The 20,723-nt window shown below is 59.6% G+C and overlaps 2 protein-coding genes across 2 annotated transcripts; both read left to right on the forward strand.

Annotated features, from left to right (window-relative positions):
• Window positions 1-892: 892 nt before the first annotated feature.
• Window positions 893-3,313, forward strand: LDBPK_324070 (helicase, putative; the record flags this gene model as incomplete). Its single annotated transcript, XM_003863769.1, has 1 exon — window positions 893-3,313. The coding sequence occupies one exon, from the start codon at window positions 893-895 to the stop codon at window positions 3,311-3,313; it is 2,421 nt and encodes an 806-aa protein (XP_003863817.1).
• Window positions 3,314-8,293: 4,980 nt separating this feature from the next.
• On the forward strand, window positions 8,294-20,557 carry LDBPK_324080 (hypothetical protein, conserved; the record flags this gene model as incomplete). Its single annotated transcript, XM_003863770.1, has 1 exon — window positions 8,294-20,557. One exon carries the CDS (start codon window positions 8,294-8,296, stop codon window positions 20,555-20,557), a length of 12,264 nt encoding a protein of 4,087 aa, XP_003863818.1.
• Window positions 20,558-20,723: the final 166 nt, after the last annotated feature.

The following is a 20,723-nucleotide window of genomic DNA, read 5'->3' on the forward strand; positions in this document are numbered from 1 at the left end:
GTGAAGGTGATGGCCCTTACTCGCCCCCTCCCCCCAAGTCCCTCCAGGCACGTCGGCCCTCTTTCACTTGTCGGTTCGCCACGCCCCCGTGGCGTGGGAAAGGCGAGAGCTTCGAACCTGGCACACGAGGCTGCAACGCAGCGTACATAATGGTACAACAAAACATCCGCTTTTCGTCTTCGTGCACACCCACTTGCGCGTCGAGTGCGTGTGGGCGGGAGGGAGACTGGGGTCGTTCAGTGCTTCGTTATCCTTGCTCCTGGGCTTCGGTGTGCATGGAGGCGTTCGTCGTACGAAGAAGAGCGATGCTGTCGTCAACGAATGCGTGTCGTCTCTTTCGTTTCCCTCCTCGTCTTTTTCTCTCGCACGGGCCCTCATCCCTCCGCACGCGGCGTGAGCGGCCACAGCGTTCGTGGCAGATGCGTGAGCGCATCTTGCTGCTTGAGCGTGCCGATACCGGAATTCGAGAAACGATAAAAGCCGCTGCGCCTCTTCCCTCCCTCCGTTTGCGTGATACGCACACACACGCACACACGCAGCACAGCGCGTAGGCGCCCTTGACGACTGATTCTAGTCATCACGGCAGTGGGCCGCTTGCTGCGCACCACATTTACGGCTCTCTCTGTCCTTGAGAATTCTTCAGCCGTTTCGGAGCTGTCCCGCCTTCCTGCTAAGGCTCTCTCTCTCTGCATGCGTGTATGTGAGCTACGTTTGAGCAGACTCTTCACCACCTCCACGCCTTCGCACACGAACACATACATCGACTCACGCAAGTTTCTTGGCAGGGGGTGGGGCTGGGGACCGGCCATTCCTCTTTGTAACACTGCAGCTGTTCTGCACTCTGCTGGGGCCATCACATCTGCGGTTGCTACTTCTGCTTCGGGAGTCCGTCATGGCGCACTCACTCAGCGGAGATGCTCGCGCCGGCGAAGAGTGCCTCTTCGTTGAGAGCAGGATAGAATCGGACGGCTACATCACCATCATCGCGGAGTCCTTCCGCAGAAGCTACGTGACTATCCGCCCTCGCTTGACGACGCTAGCGGAGGCCATCTCGCGCCCTTCACTGATGCACGAGTACCGCCTGACGCCGTTCTCACTCGGCGCCGCCGTGTCAAACGGGATCGACGCTGCTGAGGCGACCGCCTTCTTGGAGACCTACGCTTACGGGCTTGCAGAGAGCAGTGAAAGACGGCAGCTTGTGCGCCAGTTCATCGAATCCTGCATGATGCGCTACAACCTTGCCCGCATCATTATCGATGCGGAAAGGACCCTCGTGCAATGCAAGAATGAGGAGACGGCCCAGATGCTGCTACGCGACGCCGTGATCGCGTCGGTAGCCGTAACGCCGCTTCGCATATTTTACGAGAAGAGCTCCTGGGAGGAGAGCCCAGCGCCTTACCCTTCGTTCCTGCTGCAGAGCAGGGCGATGTCAAAGGTGGTGGCCGCCCAATGCGTGGCGCTCGGCCTCCCCATTCAGCAGCAGTACGACTTCGAGAACGACACATCGGTTCGCACGGCGCACATCTCGCTGCGCACGCATACAAAGCCGCGCCGATATCAGATCGAGGCGGTCGATGCCGCCATCCACGACGGTACCCTCAACAGCGGATGCCTCCTCCTCCCCTGCGGTGCTGGAAAGACGCTGCTGGGCATCATGCTCATGTGCAAGGTGAAGAAGCCGACGCTGGTCGTGTGCGCCGGCAGTGTCAGTGTTGAGCAGTGGAAGAGCCAAATTCTCGACTATGCCACATTGGAAGCACCACCGCCGACGGACGACGGCGATGCAGCTAACGCCCACAGCGGTCGTTCCCACCAAATCAAAAACGGCGCTGCCCGCATCGCGTGCCTGACAGGCAAGCAGAAGGATCCCATCACCGAGGAAACGGACGTTGTGCTGACAACCTACAGCATGCTGGTCACAGCACACAAGGCCAAGATGCGCCAGCAAGCGACAACAACGTCCAGCGAGGACGGCCTGTTCACGGAGCGGGGTCTCCGCAAGCGGAAAGAGAACCCTAAAGAGAAGCTCTTCGCTCCGTATGGCTTGTTGATTCTGGATGAGGTACACGTGATGCCAGCGGAGAGCTTTCGCGGGAGCCTCGGCTTCGTGGACGCCAAGGGCGTCATCGGCCTCACCGCCACCTACGTGCGCGAAGATCACAAGATCCTCGACCTCTTCCACCTCGTCGGGCCGAAGCTGTACGACATATCTATGGAGACCCTCGCGTCACAGGGGTACCTCGCCAAGGTTCACTGCGTCGAGGTGCGCACGCCAATGACGAAGGAGTTTGGGCTCGAGTACATGCACCGCAGCAGCAAAACGGCACGGGCGAGGACGGCGCCGGTGCTGGTGATGCTGGCTGCGGCGAACCCGAACAAAATGATGTGCGTGCGGGAGCTTGTGCGGCAACACCTCGACGCCGGCGCCAAAATCCTTCTCTGCTGCGACCACATCACGCTTCTGAAGGAGTATGGGGAACTGCTTAACGCACCGGTGATATGCGGCACTACGCAGCACAAGGAGCGGCTGATGATCTTCTCCGACTTCCAGAGCACTTCGAAGATCAACGTGATCTGCGTCTCGCGCGTTGGCGACGTAAGCGTGAATCTGCCCAACGCAAATGTCGTGATTCAGGTGTCCAGCCACGGCGGCAGCCGCCGTCAGGAAGCCCAGCGACTAGGCCGCATCCTGCGGCCAAAGGAGCGCGCCGCGAACGGGAGGACGGTGGATGCATGGTTCTACTCCATTATCAGCATAGACACCGTCGAAATGAACTACGCGGCTCACCGCACCGCCTTTCTCGTTGACCAAGGGTATACGTGCCGCGTCATGGAGTACAACCCTTTCACATCATCGGTCGACACCGCTTTAGGAGGTGTGAAGCAGCAGGTAAAGAAGCATCGGATTGGCGACGTGGTGAGCATCAAGCAGGAGTCTTTATACGAGACGCTGCACCATTCAAGTGTGTTGCAGCCGCGATCCGGCGAGCGCTCCGGGCGTGGTGCCGACGCTGGCGACTGTCGCACCGAGTCGCTCTCATATCAGCTCGAGCTCCTTTCAAAGGTGGTCTCCAGCTGGGAAATTGAATTCCAGCAGGAGTGCCGCAAGCGCCGCCGCACCGCCGTGAGGGACGCCGACGACAACGCCGCTAACGAGACGGAGAGCGCTGACGACGTGGTGGAGGCTCGACCGATTCGTACCTATGCCGCCATCAAAAGTGAGTGGCGGAGCGGCGCTGACTCCGCGGCTCGTGTTACGGCGCTACGCGACCTCGTTGGTGTCGATGATGGATTTGTGTACCACGAGCTCTAGCGCCACGTGTTCTGCACACGTGCCTGCTTACACTGGCTAAGATGGAGGGGGGTGAGGCACCCTTTTTTTTGTCTTTCCTTCTCTCTTGTGTTTTCTTCACGCAGGGCCCCTTTCACACTCTATTCGAGGCACGCGCCCACCCGCCGGCAATTCCAAAGTGCACTCAAGCAGGCTTCGGAGGGGGGGGGTGCAGCGGAGGCACACTTGCACTGACGATGGGCATGCCTACTCGCTTCCGGGGCGCTCATCACGTAGCTCCGCACATGTGCAACTTGCATCAACAACGAAAAAAAAAATGAAGGAAGAAGGAGCGCGAGTCGGCAACGGTTAAGGTGCCCGAACACCCTCTACACCGAACAGCCTGCTTAGGCGTTTTCGGTGCCGGTGAGGAAGTGCACGCGCGAGTGTGTGACTCTCGCCTCGCTCCCTCCCCTCTTCGTCATCGATCACCGACCTCGGCGCTGTTGTCTCGAGTGCTGCGAACTCTGTATTGCTTTCTTTCCCATAGTCCATCTCTCTCTTGCCCCTCGGTCTGCTTATTTCGTTTCTGCCATCCTCGATGGCTGTGCTGCTGGCGCCTCACAGCCTCTACAGGCGCTACTGCCGTATTGTTCGTTTACAAGAAACGACAACTGCAAACAGAAAATGGTCTGAGTAACCTGCTGGCTCGTGGTATACGTCGTGGTGTACGTTGCCAAGTGGATCTACGGGCTCTTCAGACGTCCTGCAATCGAGAACAAGAGGGACAGAGAGGAGCCGCCATCGGTTAACAGCTCTAGAGCGTGTGAGAGTGGTACCTGATCTTCGCCGTTCAAGCGCCACGGCAAGGGACCTCCGGCCTCCCCGTCTGCGTAAAGCGGCCACGGCGACGATGCCATTCCCTCCAGCTTGCACCGTGTGAGCAGACGCGTTTGCACGCATCGTATCTGTGGTATCTGAAGCGCCACGCTCGCGCATGAAACGACTCGCGCACAAATACGCGGGCCGACACGCATCCCAGCTCCTCTACGCGCCTGCGCAAACATCGACAGAACGTAGAATCGACCCCCCTCCCGCCTCCCCTCCTGAGCAGGCCAGGCCGTTGAGGATGTGAAAGAAGGCTAGTTGCAGGAGGAAGAAGAAGGAACAGACGGTACTCGTGGAACATACTTGTACTGTTTTTGCAGGGAGCAACGCAACACGTCAAAGCCGATGGGTGCTGTGCCTCCCAGCTGAGCGTCGTTGTCTGCTCTTGAAGTCCGCTTTCTTGTGGAGGAGGCAAAGGAAGAGCGGCTACGTGTGTGTGGTGTTTCTTGTACTGTATGCCTTTCTCTCTCCCTCACCGCGTATGAGCGCGTGCGTGTGCGCGCACTTATTTTATGACGTGTCATGTTGGAACCGCAGGATACATGATGCGGAATGTACGCACGATACAATGCTGCACTGACGCACACTCACGCCTATCAGTAGGCACACGCAAACAGCGGCGCAGAAGGAAAGAACCGCATGTAAAAGCGGGCAAGTAAGCAGCCGAGGGGTGAGGGGTAGAGCGCCAGTGGAGAGACGGTGGAGGAAGGTACTAGCTAGGACAGAAGAAGGAAGAATACGGGCCGGCTTCCTTTGTTGTCATACAAGGGTCGCCAGCGCACGTACTTACATTGCCCCATCTCCTGGGCAGTTCACTCGTAACGAATGCCCTCGCAATCGGCGCGATGATTTGCCTGCGTGTCCAACTGAGTCAGCCCGGCAGTCGCTCGCGGGGCCCATTTTTGCCTCTTCGCCACTTGTGCTCTTTCTTGCTTATCTCGTTGCGTGCTCTGTGTGGCCATGGCTCGCTCGCTCTCTCTCTCTATGCTCCCCTTCTCGCATTCCGTGCGGCCGGTGGGGTGTGCACACCTTTCTCATTTCTTCTGCCCTCTGTTTCCCTTTTTTCGTTTTTTTTTTTCTGTTTTTTTTTTTTCTTTTGCCCTTTTTGGTCTCTTGTATTTAATCCGGCTTGTCTTCCGTTCTTGCACGTTGTGGACGGCTGTCTCGCCGCCTCTGGTGTACTGTGTGCTTCATGTGACCGGCCACTTGCCGTGCCACGAAGAGGGAGAGAGAGCAGTGAAACGCCTTGCCCCGCCCACCATGTTTTGCTCTTGGTTCGCGCTGTATGAACTCTTCGGGGTGCCTCCTCTCTTCCGCTCGCTCGCTCCTCTTTCCCGAGTAGCAGTCGCGCATTTTGCTTTTCTACAGTATTTGTGAGTTTCTTGTTCGGACATGGGGGGGCCAGCGCTCACTAGGAGAGGGGTAGGAGAGAGAGGGACCGGGCAGCGGACACGTTGTCTACGCATTTCTCTCCATTGTGCGCACTCGAAAATCACGCGATCCCTCTCTCTCTGTTTTCCCTTGGGTGAGTTTTTTTTTCTGGACACTTGTACGACAGCAGGTGCGAGCATAAAAAAAACTCTATGAAACACAGCCACGGATGTACAAGTGGACGCACATGGTGCCACGAAGCACGCGACCATCGGTATGCGTGTGTGCGTGCTGAGCTCATTCTCGAGGAAGACTTTGCACCACGGCAAAGATGGTCTGCGCCATCGATGGACATCTGTACCTCACACCATTCCGTCGTGCACTTCGGTGGTGAAGGGGGCGTGGGTCGACTTGATGCTACTGCTTTCTTGTGGTTTCCTGCCTGTTTCTGCCGCAGTGCGCAGCAATCTTCCCCTCTCCCCCTCGGTCTCCTCCGCTGCGGTATGCGTCTGTCTTTTTCGGTGTGCGCGCGCGATTCGCAGGCCTGTGTGATGCCCGTCTCTCATTTCTTACCTGTGCCCCCCTGCCACAGCGTGCGCGTCTGTGTATCTGTGCGGCCGCCCTCCTCTCCCCTCTCACAAGTCCCTTCAGCTTCGTTTCACCTCCTGTCTCTCCAAGCAAGTGCGCACACGCAAAGCATCTCTCCCTCCTTCGTTCTTCTCCTCAATACGTCCTTCCCCCGACGGCGTGCCGTCGGGGGAAGGCAAGCAGTTGGCTGGAGACGCAGTTCTGCGCACCTAGACACAGCACGTACATCGACGCGTCCACCGCAGGCGAAGAAGTGAGGAGAATCGACGTCGCCGCCGGGGCCACAAAAGCAAGTAGGGACGAAAAGAAGATCCAGCAAAGCGTTGCGAGGGAAGCGTCATTTGGTGTCCGTGTGCATTTGTGTATGCAGCGTCCGCTCTCGCTCTCTTTCGGCTCTTTCTTTCTCTCATCGCCTCCTCTGCCTCGATCGCCCCCATCGCTCTCTCTTTGGGGGGCGCTTGTGGCGTGTCTGCACCCATCCTTGCTCTTCCCTGTCTCGCGCTGTCACCTCATTCCGCTCCTTCTACGGAGCACAGAGACGCAGAGGCGCACAGTCAAACGTAGCCCTACTCATCCATAAACACCTCTACACATCTCCCTGCCCTCGCTGATCTACGCAGGCCCTGTGGACCCTGTGAACCGGCACCGTCGTTGGCTCTCGCTCTCTTCTTTCCGCCCGCTCTGCTGAAGGGCGAAGCCGCTTCTGTGTGTGCGGCTCGTTTCTTTGACTTGATGCGCTTCATATTCTGAAATCCTTTTGTTTCTGTTTTTGAATCTTGCATGGACATGCTTCCTTTTCGTAGTCTTGTCTCTGCTGGCGCTGCTGCTGCTGCTGCTGTTGGCTCTGTGCCCGTGTGTGCGGCGCGCGCCCTCTCTCTCTGCGACGCCTACCCGCAACACCTTCGCCCTGTCTCGAGCTTTCTCTGCGACCTCCGCACTCATCTGCACGGTGGCACGAAGAAGACAGGTGTAGAGAAAGCTGATTTTTGTACACCGGAAGCCCCCCCCCCCGCCCCTCCTCGACCCAAAACTGCGCGCTGTGTGCTCTGCGAGAGGGAGGAGGGCAGCGACGATCGGACAGCCTTTTTGGACCTGCTTTGCGCTCTTCTCGAATCCCTTGCAGCTCCCTCTCTACCACCTCCCGTTTTCTCCGCCATCCGCCAATTTCGCAGCTGAGGACGCGTCGACAGCCGCCAAGAAAAGAGAGCCACCACCGTGTTGTCGAGTACTCCTAGATCGCTTGTTCACGTCTTCGTATTCCGAAGCGCACGCGCACACAGTCACACACATACACACATACATATCCACACTGGAACGCAAAGGCAGCGTAGGGGAGACGGGATCAGTCGCCGAACGACGCTCTTTAAATATATATATATATATATATATATTCGTGCAGTTTGAGTGATTGAATCTCCTATCATGCCCCGCTTTCGAGGCCATTCTCCGCACTAGTTTTTCTCATTTTATTTCCAGCCATCCCCTCCCCTCAGGCCGCACTGCCGGCAGAAAGGAAGACATCTCGCTTGGTTTGGCCAGTGTGACAGACACAATCTCGCCTTCCTCTCGTTCTCGTCGTACGCCACCGCTTGCTGCGGCTTCGTGGTGCCGTTCGTCTTGTCCGCCAACCGTCGCTTCATCTCTATCCTTTTTCTTTCTATCTCCACATACGATCAAATAGGCCGGGGCCGGGTGAGACAATCCATCGTCGTCGATCCGCTTGTGTAGAGCGACGCGTGCACCTACTAACGCATACAGGTGCCTGCGGAAGTGCTCGTTGCCACCCCCCGCCCATCTGTTTCACGTTAGTGGCGTTTTTTTCTCTTGTGTCGCCCACGCGCTCTCTCACCTTTTTGGCCTTCCTCTGCGTGCAGCTGGCAAGCCTTCTTTGTCACGGCACGGATACGCATCTGGGCACCACTGGAATCACCGCGTTGCCCCGTGTGTCGCGGCCGTTGTTGGCTGCGGTGCGGTTTCCGTCTCGTCCGCACGATGAGCTTTGCAGGGATCGACAATTGGATCGGCCCCTTGCCGGGGCTGCGGAGCACGCCCCCGCTTCAGATAACCCTGCTGGGCGACACGGCGACAGCGACGAGCGCCGGCGACACCGTGCCTGCTCGGTCAACGACCTACGAGGCACAGTACGTAGAGTGCGCGCCGTACCAGAAAGGCACCATGTGTATACAGGACCCGGGCGGCGAAAGCAAAGGCGCCATGGAGCTTGACACCGTGCCCCTCTCCCAGTTGTATGCCACGGGGTATCGTATGTATCGCAAAAAGCACCAGCAAGATTCAAAGCAGAACTTTACTCTGCCAACCTCCCCGCCAGACTTCGATGGTGACGCACCGATTGATCCCCAGACGGTTGCGCGGCACGTGCGCAGCCTAGCCAACGCCTATAATAGTGTCACTCCGACCCCGCCACCATTTCTCATCTACGAGCAGGTAATTCTCGACGCTCAAGACGCCCTCAAGATGACGACAGAGGAGTCCAATCAGAGTACCGTCCTGCGAAATGACGAGGCGCGCAACTCGCCGGCCCTGCACACTGCGGATAACTCGATAGGCGATCTCTTTGTCAACTCCTCCACTTTCGGCTCGCAGCTGCAATCCGACGCGCTGATGATGTCGGTGAGCCTGCTGAATGGTATGCAGGCGCACGTGCGCTCACTCCAGCTTCTGTATCAGCGTCTCTTATCCGATGCAAACCTTTCCCGTGCGCTGGCGCCGTCGGTTGTGAAAGAGCTACTCACTCAGCTCGACATCTCCGTCAGGGAGGCGACGCCGCCGTCGGCGCAGGTGATGGAGAGGTGCTCCATTGCCGGTCTACTAGTTGGCCGCCGCCACCAGCTGGACGAGGTGCTGCGCTACGCCGACATTCTGGAGCACCTCACTATCACCTCAGCCAGCATCGTCCCGGTGGCGGTCCCGCACGCGCGCGAGATTGTGCAATCCTTCTCACTTCATGCAGCGGACATCTGCCCCATCACCTCCCCGATCGACTGCTTTCAAGACGAGCCCATCAAGATGAAGATGGTGCTGGGCGAGGGAACAGGGGTGCAGAGGTTTTGTGTGAGCCCCAACCAACAGTACCTTGCCACGGTCGGCTCGCAAAAGGTAATGATGCTAAACCTCTCGACCGGCTCCTTACACGCTGAGCGGGAGCTGCCAGAGGTGGTGAGCGGCTGCTGGAATGCAACGTTCTCCGAAGACTCCACGCACCTCATCTGCACCGATGCGAGTGGGCTGCGCCACGCCGTTCTTACGACGGACCTTGCAACGAAGGAGGATCGCACGACGGATTGCGTGTCGCTGGTGACAGACTACCACAAAGGCGTGCTGGAGACGACGCCGTCGCCGCTGCTGCCATCCGGCTCCGCTGCGTCGCTGCACATGCTAGAAGCGAACGCCAAGGCTTACACGGCCTCCTTCAGCCGCCCCTTCCCCGACTCCGTTGACTGCTTCTCCCTCTGCGCGCACGTCTACAACGACTGCGCTGGCACGCTTATTCACATCGTTCCTGACACTGGGGAGTCCCTCTCTGTGGAGGTGAGCGGCAACTTGCTGAGGCTGCGACAGGGCTCCAGTGTGTGCCGCGGTGTGCTGCCCTCCACAAGCCAGTGGTACTTCCTACACGCGCATTGGTGCAGAGGCGTGTGGGCCGTCAGCGTCAACTTCTCCATTGTCGAGCTGAGTGGGCCGCACTACACGCAGTCGCAGACAATGAAGATCAAAATGGTCGAGTGCCTGCGCTGCACCGGCCACTTCGGGTCCATGGCGCTGTGGAGCGGCTTGAACGGCCCGGCAACGGTGCGCAGGTTCTTCCAGGAAAGACTCGTCGACAGCTCCGTGTCGCCGCTATTTGTGCTCCCCATGGACGAAGGAACAGGAATGTGGCTGAAGGAGACGGTGGGGCGCCAATGCTTGTCTCTGAATACCAAGTCATTCACGTGGGACTCTTCCGTGGTGGTGCCGGTCGCCACGACGAACCTCTCTGCGGTGCCGCTGGACGACAGGGCTCTCCTGTCCGGCCGGGTGCTGAAGAGCGCGTACCGTCTTTTTGTGATGCTGCCACCGGCGGAGAAAGGCTCCGACGATCTTGTGGCTGAGGTGGACCGCGAGAGCAACCGCATAGTGCGTGTGTATCAGTGCCCACGCTCGTGCAGCGAGAACGCGTACGCCATACTTGGCGACGAGTCTGAGCTACTTGTCTATCAGCAGCGCTTTTCCACCTTCAGCTCTGTTCGCCTCTTCACCCGCCGCCGAATGGAGAAGGAGCTAGCGTTGTGCAACCCAAGCGAGGCGTGCCCGTGCGTCGGCTCAGCGCCATGGCTGTTGCAGGAGATCTACCGCCGCATCTACACGGAGAGCTACGAACTGGAGCGCGTCCTTCCGGAGAACTCGCCGCTGTCCTTCTGCACCCTTAGCTCGCTGGCGCAGGCACTGCGGCTCGTAAAGTCGTCCACGCCGCCCCTGAAGGTGCTAGCGTTCATGTCGCTGACACTGGTACACTTCCGCCGTCTTGCTACGCTCAATGACACTCGCATTTCCGACATTGCCGCATCGCTGAAGGCGTCGTGCAGCACTATCATGGAGCTTTTCACGGAAAAAGCATTCTTGGAGGTGACGCTCAAGCTCTACCGTGTAGCGACCGCGTGGTCTCTCACTGTCGAAGACCAGGCAGAGATGCTTCTGCACATGGACTCCGGCGAGCAAGCTAGCTTACAGTGGAGCTACTTTTCGCGAGAGCGTGTCCACACTGTCATTCGCCACATTGTACAGCACCGCCCAGAATACATCGTGTCGGCCGCGAGGAATCTCTTGCACCAGTGTGAACGGGAGGCCGTCAGCGATCCTGGTGAGCCGAAGTCGGCGACGCACCTCATGACGTCCTTTGTGCTTGCCGTCATGACCACTCTGCACACGCACGCCGCGGGCAAATCGCAGGCGTACGCCAGTCAGCTTCTAGAGCTGTTTGTCGACTACATGTTTCGCTGCAAGTCTCTCTTCATCCCTGCGCGGGTCGACGAGCAGCCGAACTCAGCCCTTCTCACCGGTGTGCTGCCGCTCTTGGTGACTGTGGCGAACGTGTGCCCGGCAGCCGTCTCTGCTGTAACACAGGAGCATCTGCTGGAGCTGTGTGACCGTCTGCGGGCGGTTCAGACGAGTCCAGAGCAGGTGGTCGGCTTTTCTACCCGCGAGGCGTACGACATGTACGTGCCAAACAAGGAAGACAATGGCATCTGGCGTCTGTGCCTCGACTTTTCCACCGCACGAAGCGTGTCTCTCATCAAGGAGGCCAGCAGCCCACCAGTGTTTGTGGTGCAGTCGGACGCGCAGAACGGCAAACCTGACAACACGGTGATGGACGAGTCGAGCTCCTTCAAGAAGCTGGACGGCGGCGTGCTCCACATTCACGGTAGAGGAGAAAACAGCTTTACGGCCATCGCGCAGTACGAATTTTTGCTTGACGTCTCCCTGGCCTCCGTGATGCGAGAGGCAATCTTGCGAGTGCTGCTGGCCGCCGCAGCGGAGCTGATGCAGAAGCCACCGACGTCCTCCGAGATCGTCATTGCCCCGCTGTTTCGCTACGGACTTACCACGAGTGTACTGACCGCCCACAACGTCCATACACATGGTGTGCCACACGAAAACATCTTCGACTTTCCGCTGCGTGTTCTGGAGGACAGGGACGAGGGAAAGGAGTTTGTCGATGAGGTGAGTAAGGCGATGCGAGGTTCCATTTTGCCATCGATGCGGCCCGCCATCCGAGCGCTGCTGTCCATTCTTCTGCACTGCGGGCTGACCCGCGGACAAGCAGAGGACGAACTGAAGCTGCGATGGTTCAGCGGGGAGTGGAGCACGAAGCTGCAGGGCACCACGAAGACGCAAACGATCGTCTTCCTCACATCGCTAGCGCGCTGGATGATGGAGTGCGTTTTCTTCGAAGGCGACGGCGCGACACCAATGTGTGGCCGCCGCACCTCAGTTCGGCTCGAGAACTCCCTGAACGGCTCGAGGTCACTGTCAGAGCGGCGGGGATCGACGAGCTCGCGCCGCAGCGTCGTGAAGCTGTCCTCGCAGAACGACTCGCTAGAGCAGGTGCGCGTGTTGCTGGCGAAGGGGATTACCCCATTAATGATTCAAGAGGACTTGATCAGCCGCGCACGCGCGGCGCAGAACATCGAAAAGGGGCTCCGGTTGCTGTCGCGTCTGCTGCAGATCGACCCGGCCAACCTCACAGAGGACTTTCTCACGAGAGCGCTGCGCGTGCTGTATGCCTTCACGTGCACTGACAACTGCCAGCACTTCACGGAAGTGTTGTGCGGCGCCGGGGTCGATGCGGAGACGGCTGTCCGTCGTGCCTTTCACGGCGCACTGCACAGCTTCTTTGCGGTACTCAAGAGCTCCTCGAGCACGGTTGGGTACCGGGCTGCCTTGACACAGAAGGCCTTCCAAGGGCGCGCGCTCATGCTGTTCCACGCCATTTTGTGTCTCCCATGGGATGAGGCAGACTGCGAAGAGTTCAAGCGGAGCTTCGAGACGGATAACGACATTCTGAAGTTCTTGGAGAGCCAGATGGGCTCGCCCACGGCGCTGGCAGCGCTGACATCGCCGTGGCGCCTGCGGCACGAGGCATCTCGTCCTGCTGAGGACGTGACGGCGGATCAGGAGCAGGCAGTGCGGACGGAGCTCCTTGGCGCGGCTGATTTTACCTCCCTCAGCCGCGTCTTTCCGAACGACTTTTCTGTTGTCATTCCGACCATTCAAACGGCTCGGTCGCAGTTCGGCGTCGTGATGGAGAAGGGCTCTGGCGCCGCCGTGCTGGTGCGCGCTGACGAGGGGTGGCAGCTTAACTGGAAAGAGGGGGTCCCGCGGGTTTACTACTACGAGGTAAAGATTAACTCTCCCATCAACAAGTTTGACGTGGGTGTGCAGCTGCCGCGCACGGAGCTCGCCGTCCGCGGCGAGGACCTGTTTCTCTCGTACAGTAGTCTTGGGGACGTTCACTGGGGCGAGCAGGCGCAGCTGCCGCCTTTCACAGAGGGTGACACCGTCGGTTGCGGTATCGTGGCCACTTCACGTCTTCTATTCTACACGCTCAACGGCCGCTTTCTATCCTTTGCGGGGCGCGTCAACGTGCCCACGAACGCCAACGCGGACAGCGCGCTGCTGTACCCCGTCATCTCCTTCGATGATCGAAGCATGGTGCGCGTCGTAGTGAACTTCGGAATCGTTCCTTTCGCGTATGACTACCGCCAGCTGCACCCGGCGCTGACAATCGAGAAAGGCCCGACTTGGTACCGCATCACCTCGACGGCGGAGATGGTGCTGCACTACCTCACGGCTCGTGTGTGCGCTGTGCAGGAGTCGAAGAGCCACAGCGCCCGTGGCGCGCTGACGCAGGTGTGTGATGTGGTATGTCGCCATGTGAACAGCGTCACTTCATCACTCATGAATATTGGCATTGGCGGCTCCTCGAATAGCAACTCGACGACGCGCGTGCAGCAGGCTGTAGCGCTGACCGTCGCCGAATACTCCATCATGGTGCTCATTTCCACCATTCGACACATCGCCACGCACGGTATTCTGCTGAGCGAGCACATCAGTAACATGGTGTTCGACGCCGTCTCTATTCTTATGCTGCTACCCCTGCATTCTGTCCAGATCGCGACGATTGGATTACTGCCGGACGTCATTGTGCACGTCAAAGAGGTCCCCGACGGCAAGGCGGCGGGGAATTTGGTGTCTACCCTGTTTGAGAACGCTAACTGCGCCACCGATAGCGAGGACGTAATCCCGTTCGTACCGATGTGGTGCGAGTGCGACGCAAGTGCGATGGCGATCGTGAACGTGCAGAACGCGCACATGCTGCAGGATGCGCAGCGCAGCATTGTGCTGGGCAACGTGCTGCCCCGCACAGGAATGGTGTCCTTCTCTGTCAAGGTGGTGAGGCGTAACATGTCGAAGGGGCACTCGCTGAAAGGCGGTTACTTTATCGGAGTGTCCGTGGCGGGGCTGAGCCCGCTGACGCCGACGAGCAACTCGCAGAGCTGGAAGGCCGTGAACCCTCCTATTGTGTGGGCCATCCAGGACACCTCGCCGCAGCTGCCGCATGCCACGAACCCCACCGTCAAGCTCAACAACTTCCAGCGCACCTTCGGCAACGCCGACGTCATTCGAGTTGTGGTAGATCGCGACAAGCGGTGCATCGACTTCTACCGCGAGGGCGAGTTCCTGAAGACGCTGTTCAGCAACATTCCAGAGGACATTGATCTGGTGCCGTTTGTGCAGCTTTACAATGACGACGCCGCCGCCGCGATTAGCGCCGGTACCATGACAGCCCCAATCACCGGGCCAATGCTGCTCGGCGCGGCTTCGGCCGATGTGCTGCGCTCTATGCTCACACTCGACCCTTTCCAGTGCCTTGTCGCGCAGCGTCTGTGCGAGGAGCTTAGTTTCCAGCGGTTCCCTAAGGTGACGCTGCTGATCTTCAAAAGCGTGCCGGACCCGCGTCTGCTGCAACTACGTAGCTCGGTGGGCGAGGAAGTGACGGTGACGGTGTCGCGGCTGAACGATTTGCGCTGCAAGTTCACGCTCGGCGACAAGGCGAACTACGAGCATCTCTACAACATGCGCACACCGGCCAAGCCGCGGACGGTGTGTACCTTTGACATTATTTTGCCGACCTCGCGCCTGACGGGGCTGTCGCGCTGCATCGACCACCTCATCGCCGCAGCAGAGCGCATGGTGGTGCCGCGCATCACGGTGGAGGCTCTCTGCTGCACTGAGCAAGATGAGCGCTGCAAGATCGTGCTCGAGGAGAAGGATCACTGGGACTTCCTTTTTCACGGGCTGCGCGTGGGCAGCTTCATCACGGTGCTGCGTCGTCTGCCCTCCATCACCGCCATGCACGCGCCACCGATCCCGCACGACTACACCTTCTCGGCGGCGCTCTCCAACCCAGGTTTTGTGTTGCCCTCGCATTACTGCGGACGTCTCGCCACAGTGCCGACTGGGGCAAAAGGGGTCTCTACGCCGTTCATCGCGATTGCAGAGCCGGCCATTCCCACGGGGGCGAAGGTCAGCATCCGATGTCAGCTGATTCGCGGGAATCAAGGCCAGATCCTCGGCGGTGGGTACTACTTCGGTGTATGCACGCCGAGCTTTCACTGGAAGCACAAGGACCTGAATGCACACACCGGCGAGGTGTGGGCACTGCATGACATGGATGACTCACCGTGGCGACTGCGCCACCTGCGCCCCGACGCCACGTTTCCGGTGGCCGCGGAGCCCCGCTGCATCATTGTCAGCGGCGACATCATTCGCCTTTATATTGACCGCACCGCGCGCGTCATGCATGCCTTTCGCACGCCTGTGAACGGGGACGAAGTACCGCTCGGACTCATCTTTGACAACCTTCCGGCCGACGGCGCTCTCTACCCTTTTGTGAATCTTTTCAATACGGACGCGGTGGCCGTCTTCCTGCCTTCCAACAGCACCGCGCCGGCCATTCGCCTGCCCTGCCAGAAGCTTCCGTACGCTCTGTGCACCGCGGACGAGCGTAAGGCGTGTGATGGGTGCAATTCGAACCTCGGAGATGCGAGGGTGTCCGGCCGCTGGTTCAAGTGCAACGAGTGCGCTGACTACACGCTGTGCTCTAGCTGCTTCTTGACTTGCGTGCATTCGAACCACAGCTTTACCATGATGCATGGCTCGCCGATCGCCTACTCGACCACGACTCCGGCCACGGTCGAGCGCGGCATGGAGGTGACGATACCAGCCACGTCGGTCATGTACTTGCGCAGCAGCGGTTGCCGCATGCACGAGGCGAAGATGAACTGTGTCGCTGAGGCGGTGGAGGACAACGCACTTTGTGCCTGGGGTCTGGTCAGCCAAGACGGCTCTGAGCCGTTCTCTGTAGTGATCGACACTGTCGATGGAAGCCCTCTCTCGCCGGATGCGCCGGTGTTGGTGGGGCTTGGCCCGGCGCAGGAGATTGTCCAGTCGACGCGCGACAAGCTGCGCGACAAGTGTCTGGCGAACATTCCTACCATCGCGACGTACTGCAGCGACCCGTCGCTGCGGCAGCCGCTGGAGAACCGCAGCAGAGACCCGTACGGCTTCAAGCGAGGCTCGCGCATCACTCTCAAGTACGACGCCGCAGCAGGCAGAATCACCATCTCGCGCGACTGGGTCGTCGTTGGCACGAAGTCTGTGGCGCTGAAAGACAGCGAGAACGCCGTGCAGCCGATTGGCTGCTTTGTGTTGTTGGGCAAGAAGGGTACCACCGTCTCTGTCTTCCCGGAGCGTGCGTGCACGTTGACGACAACGGTGGAAGAAGTCACCGGAAACATTCTGAAGACGGTGGGCCGCGACGGCAGCGTCTGGTTTGTGACGCGCGAGAACTGTCGCCTGCCGTTGACGCCGTGCCGCGGCCTGTTTCAGAAGAGCAGCCTGGGGTACATCTTGATGGATCACCGTCTCGTCCAGTGCCGCCGGCAAAGCTGGGACAACCGCCTTATCCGGGTCCAGGTGCTGGAGACAGAGGAGGTAGTGTCGGTGCCACTGCACCATTACCTCATCAACGAGAGCAGCGCCATATCCGAGGAGTGGTTTCTCTGCCGCCGTGACCGCGACGAGGGCGCAACGGTGGAGGAAGGCTTCGTCATGTCGCGCCTTCTCCTCATCCTCTCCTGCCTATGCGAGAACGAATCCCTTTCCCACCTGGTCTCGCTCCACCAGGAGCGGCTGCTCAGCATGACGAAGCGCTTAGCCACAGTCAACATCGAGAACGACGCACCAGTCGACTCCCTGGACGAGATTCGGGCATCCGTCGCCTCCACAGCAAACCGCCGGCGGTGGGCTCTAGAGAAGCGGCACATTGCCCCGTTTGTTCCAGTCCTCAACACGGACGAGCGGAAGCGGCGCTTCCAGAACGGCACCCTCGTGCACACAGTCGACAGTGATGACGTTTTCGAGGTGACGTTCCGACGTGGTGAGTCACTGACGGTGCGCAACACGCGTAGCGAGTTCGTGTCGAAGGTGTCATACCGGAACTGCGTGCCGCTGAAGCAGTGTGGTGGGCGGGCCTGGTACACTCGGCGGAACGGGCTTCCGTGCAGTCTCTACGAGCACACAGTGCGCCTCAGCAGCCCCGCCAAAGCCTCCGAGAGTGTGCCGCTGCAGGACGAGTGGCTGGGCGAGGTGGTCTTCGCACGCACTGCAAAGTCGCTCACGGTGTCGCTTTCACCACACGGCATTGGCCGCGCTGACATTGCGCAGGGCACGACCGAGGAGACGAGGTTGATTGTTGTGTACGAGCACAAGAGGTACTCTCGAGTCGTGCGCCTCTTCATGCGCCTCTATAGCGCCGACCTGGAGTGCAAGCTGGAGCAGCTTGTGACCAGCAGTGGTGAAGGATCGTTGACGCCGACGCGTGACTATCAGGATCTCGTCGACTTCCTCAACCGCGCTGCCGAGCCTGTGCACGACAGACCGGTGGCGCCGGGGCAGGAGATGTACTTTGGCATGGTCGGGTTTCTCGACGCGGAGGGGCTGCGGCTGAAAGGCGTGTTCCATTGCCACCAAGGCAAGGGTGGCACCTTCACTCTCAACTCGTGCCGCAGATTTGCACTGCTCTCGCCCGTGTCGGAGAAGTGGATGGTGGAGCCGCTGCCGGACTGCCTCGATGCCTCCATTCCACCGGCCCCGCATCGCAATATGCGGGAGTGCACCCACCGCCTCGTCGTGCTGCTGGCGCGCCACCTCTACCTTGTCACCTGCAGTCAGATTGAGCGCCGGCCCGCCGACTTCCTCGACCATATTTTCTTCTTCACTAGCCACCCACTCGCAGATACGCTCGTGCGCAAGGACGCTGGCACCCACCAGCTGAGTGTGATGCTGAGCGAGGTGAACATCCGCATCACTGACCCGAGCGTGAAGCCGTGGGACGCCATCTCACTGGCCCGTCTCGCCACCAACAGCCTCCTGCTCCGCCCCGAGGCAATCCACAACGTGCGTGAGCACTTGCTGTGGGACTGCCTGCATGGCGTAGTGACGGCGGCTCACCGTTGCGGCCGCTACCACCGCCACGAGGTGCTTCGAAGTATCACCGCCTTTGTGCAGACGAGACTGCAGCACACCAGCATCTACCAACAGCTCTTCTCTACGCTGTTTTCGTATGTGGAGCGGTGGGTGGTGGCGCTGCCAGAGGACAGAGAGATGAAAAAGGACGTGGCGGCAGGCATCGACCTCCTGCTCGCGCTCGGCAGTCCGCTGGACGAGCAGATGCGCAAGATTCCGGTAGCTCCCCTGCACTGCCTCATCGATTTGTGGCGGTCTGTGACAGCCGAGGTGGCGCTGCCGCGCGTGGTAGATGAGCTGCACCTGGCGATCGATCCCGAGAGCCCTCCGGTAGGCACGCTCTGCACCTTTGGCGACTACGTCCGACAAGAACTAAAGGTTGGCAAGGTGACAAGCACGTGCGGCACGGCTGGAAAAGGGCACTACTACTACGAGGTGACGCTGCCGGATCGAATCACGTCCGCCTACGCGATCGGATGGGGAACGGCGGTGCATAATGAGGTGCCAGGGCAGCACGTCGGGAGTGACCGCAACAGTTTCGCGTACAATGGCACCGACATCAACACACGCGATGGAAAGGAGGAGTACAAGATCCCCACGGAGAGCATCCCCGGCGCCGTTGTGGGGTGCCTGCTCAACATGGAAGAGCGAACGGCGGCGTGGTCTCTGAACGGGGTGGTGGGACACTTCATCTCGATTCCCATTAGCTTCACGAGCAATACGCCGCTCTTCGCCTTCGCGTCGATCGGCACGTGCAGCGGCATGAAGGTGCGACTGCGCGCAAACGAGTTTGAGTACGCACCAGACGGCTACACCGACCTCTCCGGCCGTTTTGCGCGTCCGGTCGTGGACAGCTACAATCGCGACCAGCGCAGCTTGATGGACCGTCAACCCTATGCATTCTACCTACACCTTGCGTCCTTTCTCTCCGACGTGGAGGACTACCTCGACGATCAGGCGGCGCAGAACCAAACCGCCTCTCTGTCGCAACTGCCCGAGGACCCATACAAGCTATTCGTGCACGCCTACCCGCTGCTGCAGTCGTACCCCCCGTCCGCGCTGCAGAAGTTTGCGCAGGTGATCGCGGTGACAGAAAGCTGCATGGCCACAGCGAATAACTTCGTTGACCTCGACGAGGAGACTGTCACGGGGACGCTTTCACAGGCGTTCCTGTCGATGAAGGGGCTCGTCCGCCGTTCCTTTCGCCAGCGCCTGCTGGTGAACGTGGCCCCGCTTGAGGCGGTGAGCACGGTCCCGACAATCTTTGTGCGCGTGACGGATCTCTACTCTACTTTGCCGCGCACCACGGAGAGTGCGCTGCGGCACTCCATCCTCGCGCAGCTGTACCGACAAATCGGGTTCTTGACAGAGGAGCAGTGGGCGGTGTCCCCGCTTTTCAAGGTGAACCTGCACATTAGCGGCTCTGGGCACGCCCCGGTTGACATGGGCGGTCCGTACCGGCAGCTGTGGACCTTCCTGGCATTTGAGCTGATGCAGCACCCTGACAAGTGCTACCCCAACTCCGACTTCCACCGTAACCCACTGTTTGTGTTTGTGAACAACTCGCAGCGCATTTCCCTCGTGCCGGACAGTCAGGCGAACTCCATCTACGATCTGAACCTCTTTACCTTCTTTGGAAAGATCATGGGACACTCGGCGCGCGCCAAGACACCGCTCGACATCGACTTTTCGCCGTTTTTCTGGAAGTTCCTCGTTGACGACGAGCTGACGATCAAGGACTTTTACACCCACGTTGACAGTGTCGTGGAGGCCACCGTGAGGGATGACAACTTCCTCCTGAGCGGCGTCGCGGACGAGCTGATCCCTGGCTTTGCGGAGAGCGTCGAGTGGCTGGACAGCGACGACAACGACGAGGTGGCCGCGCAGCAGCGGCGCACCATTGCCGAGCGGTGCCTCGTGCACTCGATGGATGAGCAGCTTAGCGCCATCCGCAGCGGCCTCTGGAAAACCCTTTCGCGCCGCGTTGTGCGATGCTTGTCATGGAGGGATCTAGAACATTTGGTGTGCGGCGAGAGCAACCTCACGCTGCAGGATTTGCAACGGTACATCCGCGTGCAGCTGACGGGGAGCCGCGAGGCGCACTTCTGGCAAATCGTTGAGCAGCTCTCGATGGAGCAGAGAGCCTCACTGATCTGCTTCGCCTCTGGACAGCGCCGACTGCCACTGATCCGACCCATCACAGTGGCTGAGAACAACGAAAGCGTCGACTACCTTCCCCGCGCTCAGGCGTGCGGGTCACTGATCACCATTCCGCAGTACACCTCACTGGAAATGTTCAAGGAAAAGCTCCTTATGGCGCTTCAGCACCAGATGGAGATGGAGCTGGCGTGATCCTTCTCGTGCCTGTACACCGATGCGTTTTTCTATGTTTACGTATCTGCGAGGCACTGCCGCCGCTCAGTTGTCCTGGCGTCATCGCTTCTCTTTTTATCCCCAACACCCTTCACGAACGGCGCGCTGCTGCTGAGGCGCGGGCCTCGCTCTTCTTTTCTCGTGC

This window comes from Leishmania donovani, chromosome 32 (genome assembly GCF_000227135.1).
Source record: "Leishmania donovani BPK282A1 complete genome, chromosome 32".
In the NCBI taxonomy this organism is placed as follows: domain Eukaryota; phylum Euglenozoa; class Kinetoplastea; order Trypanosomatida; family Trypanosomatidae; genus Leishmania; species Leishmania donovani.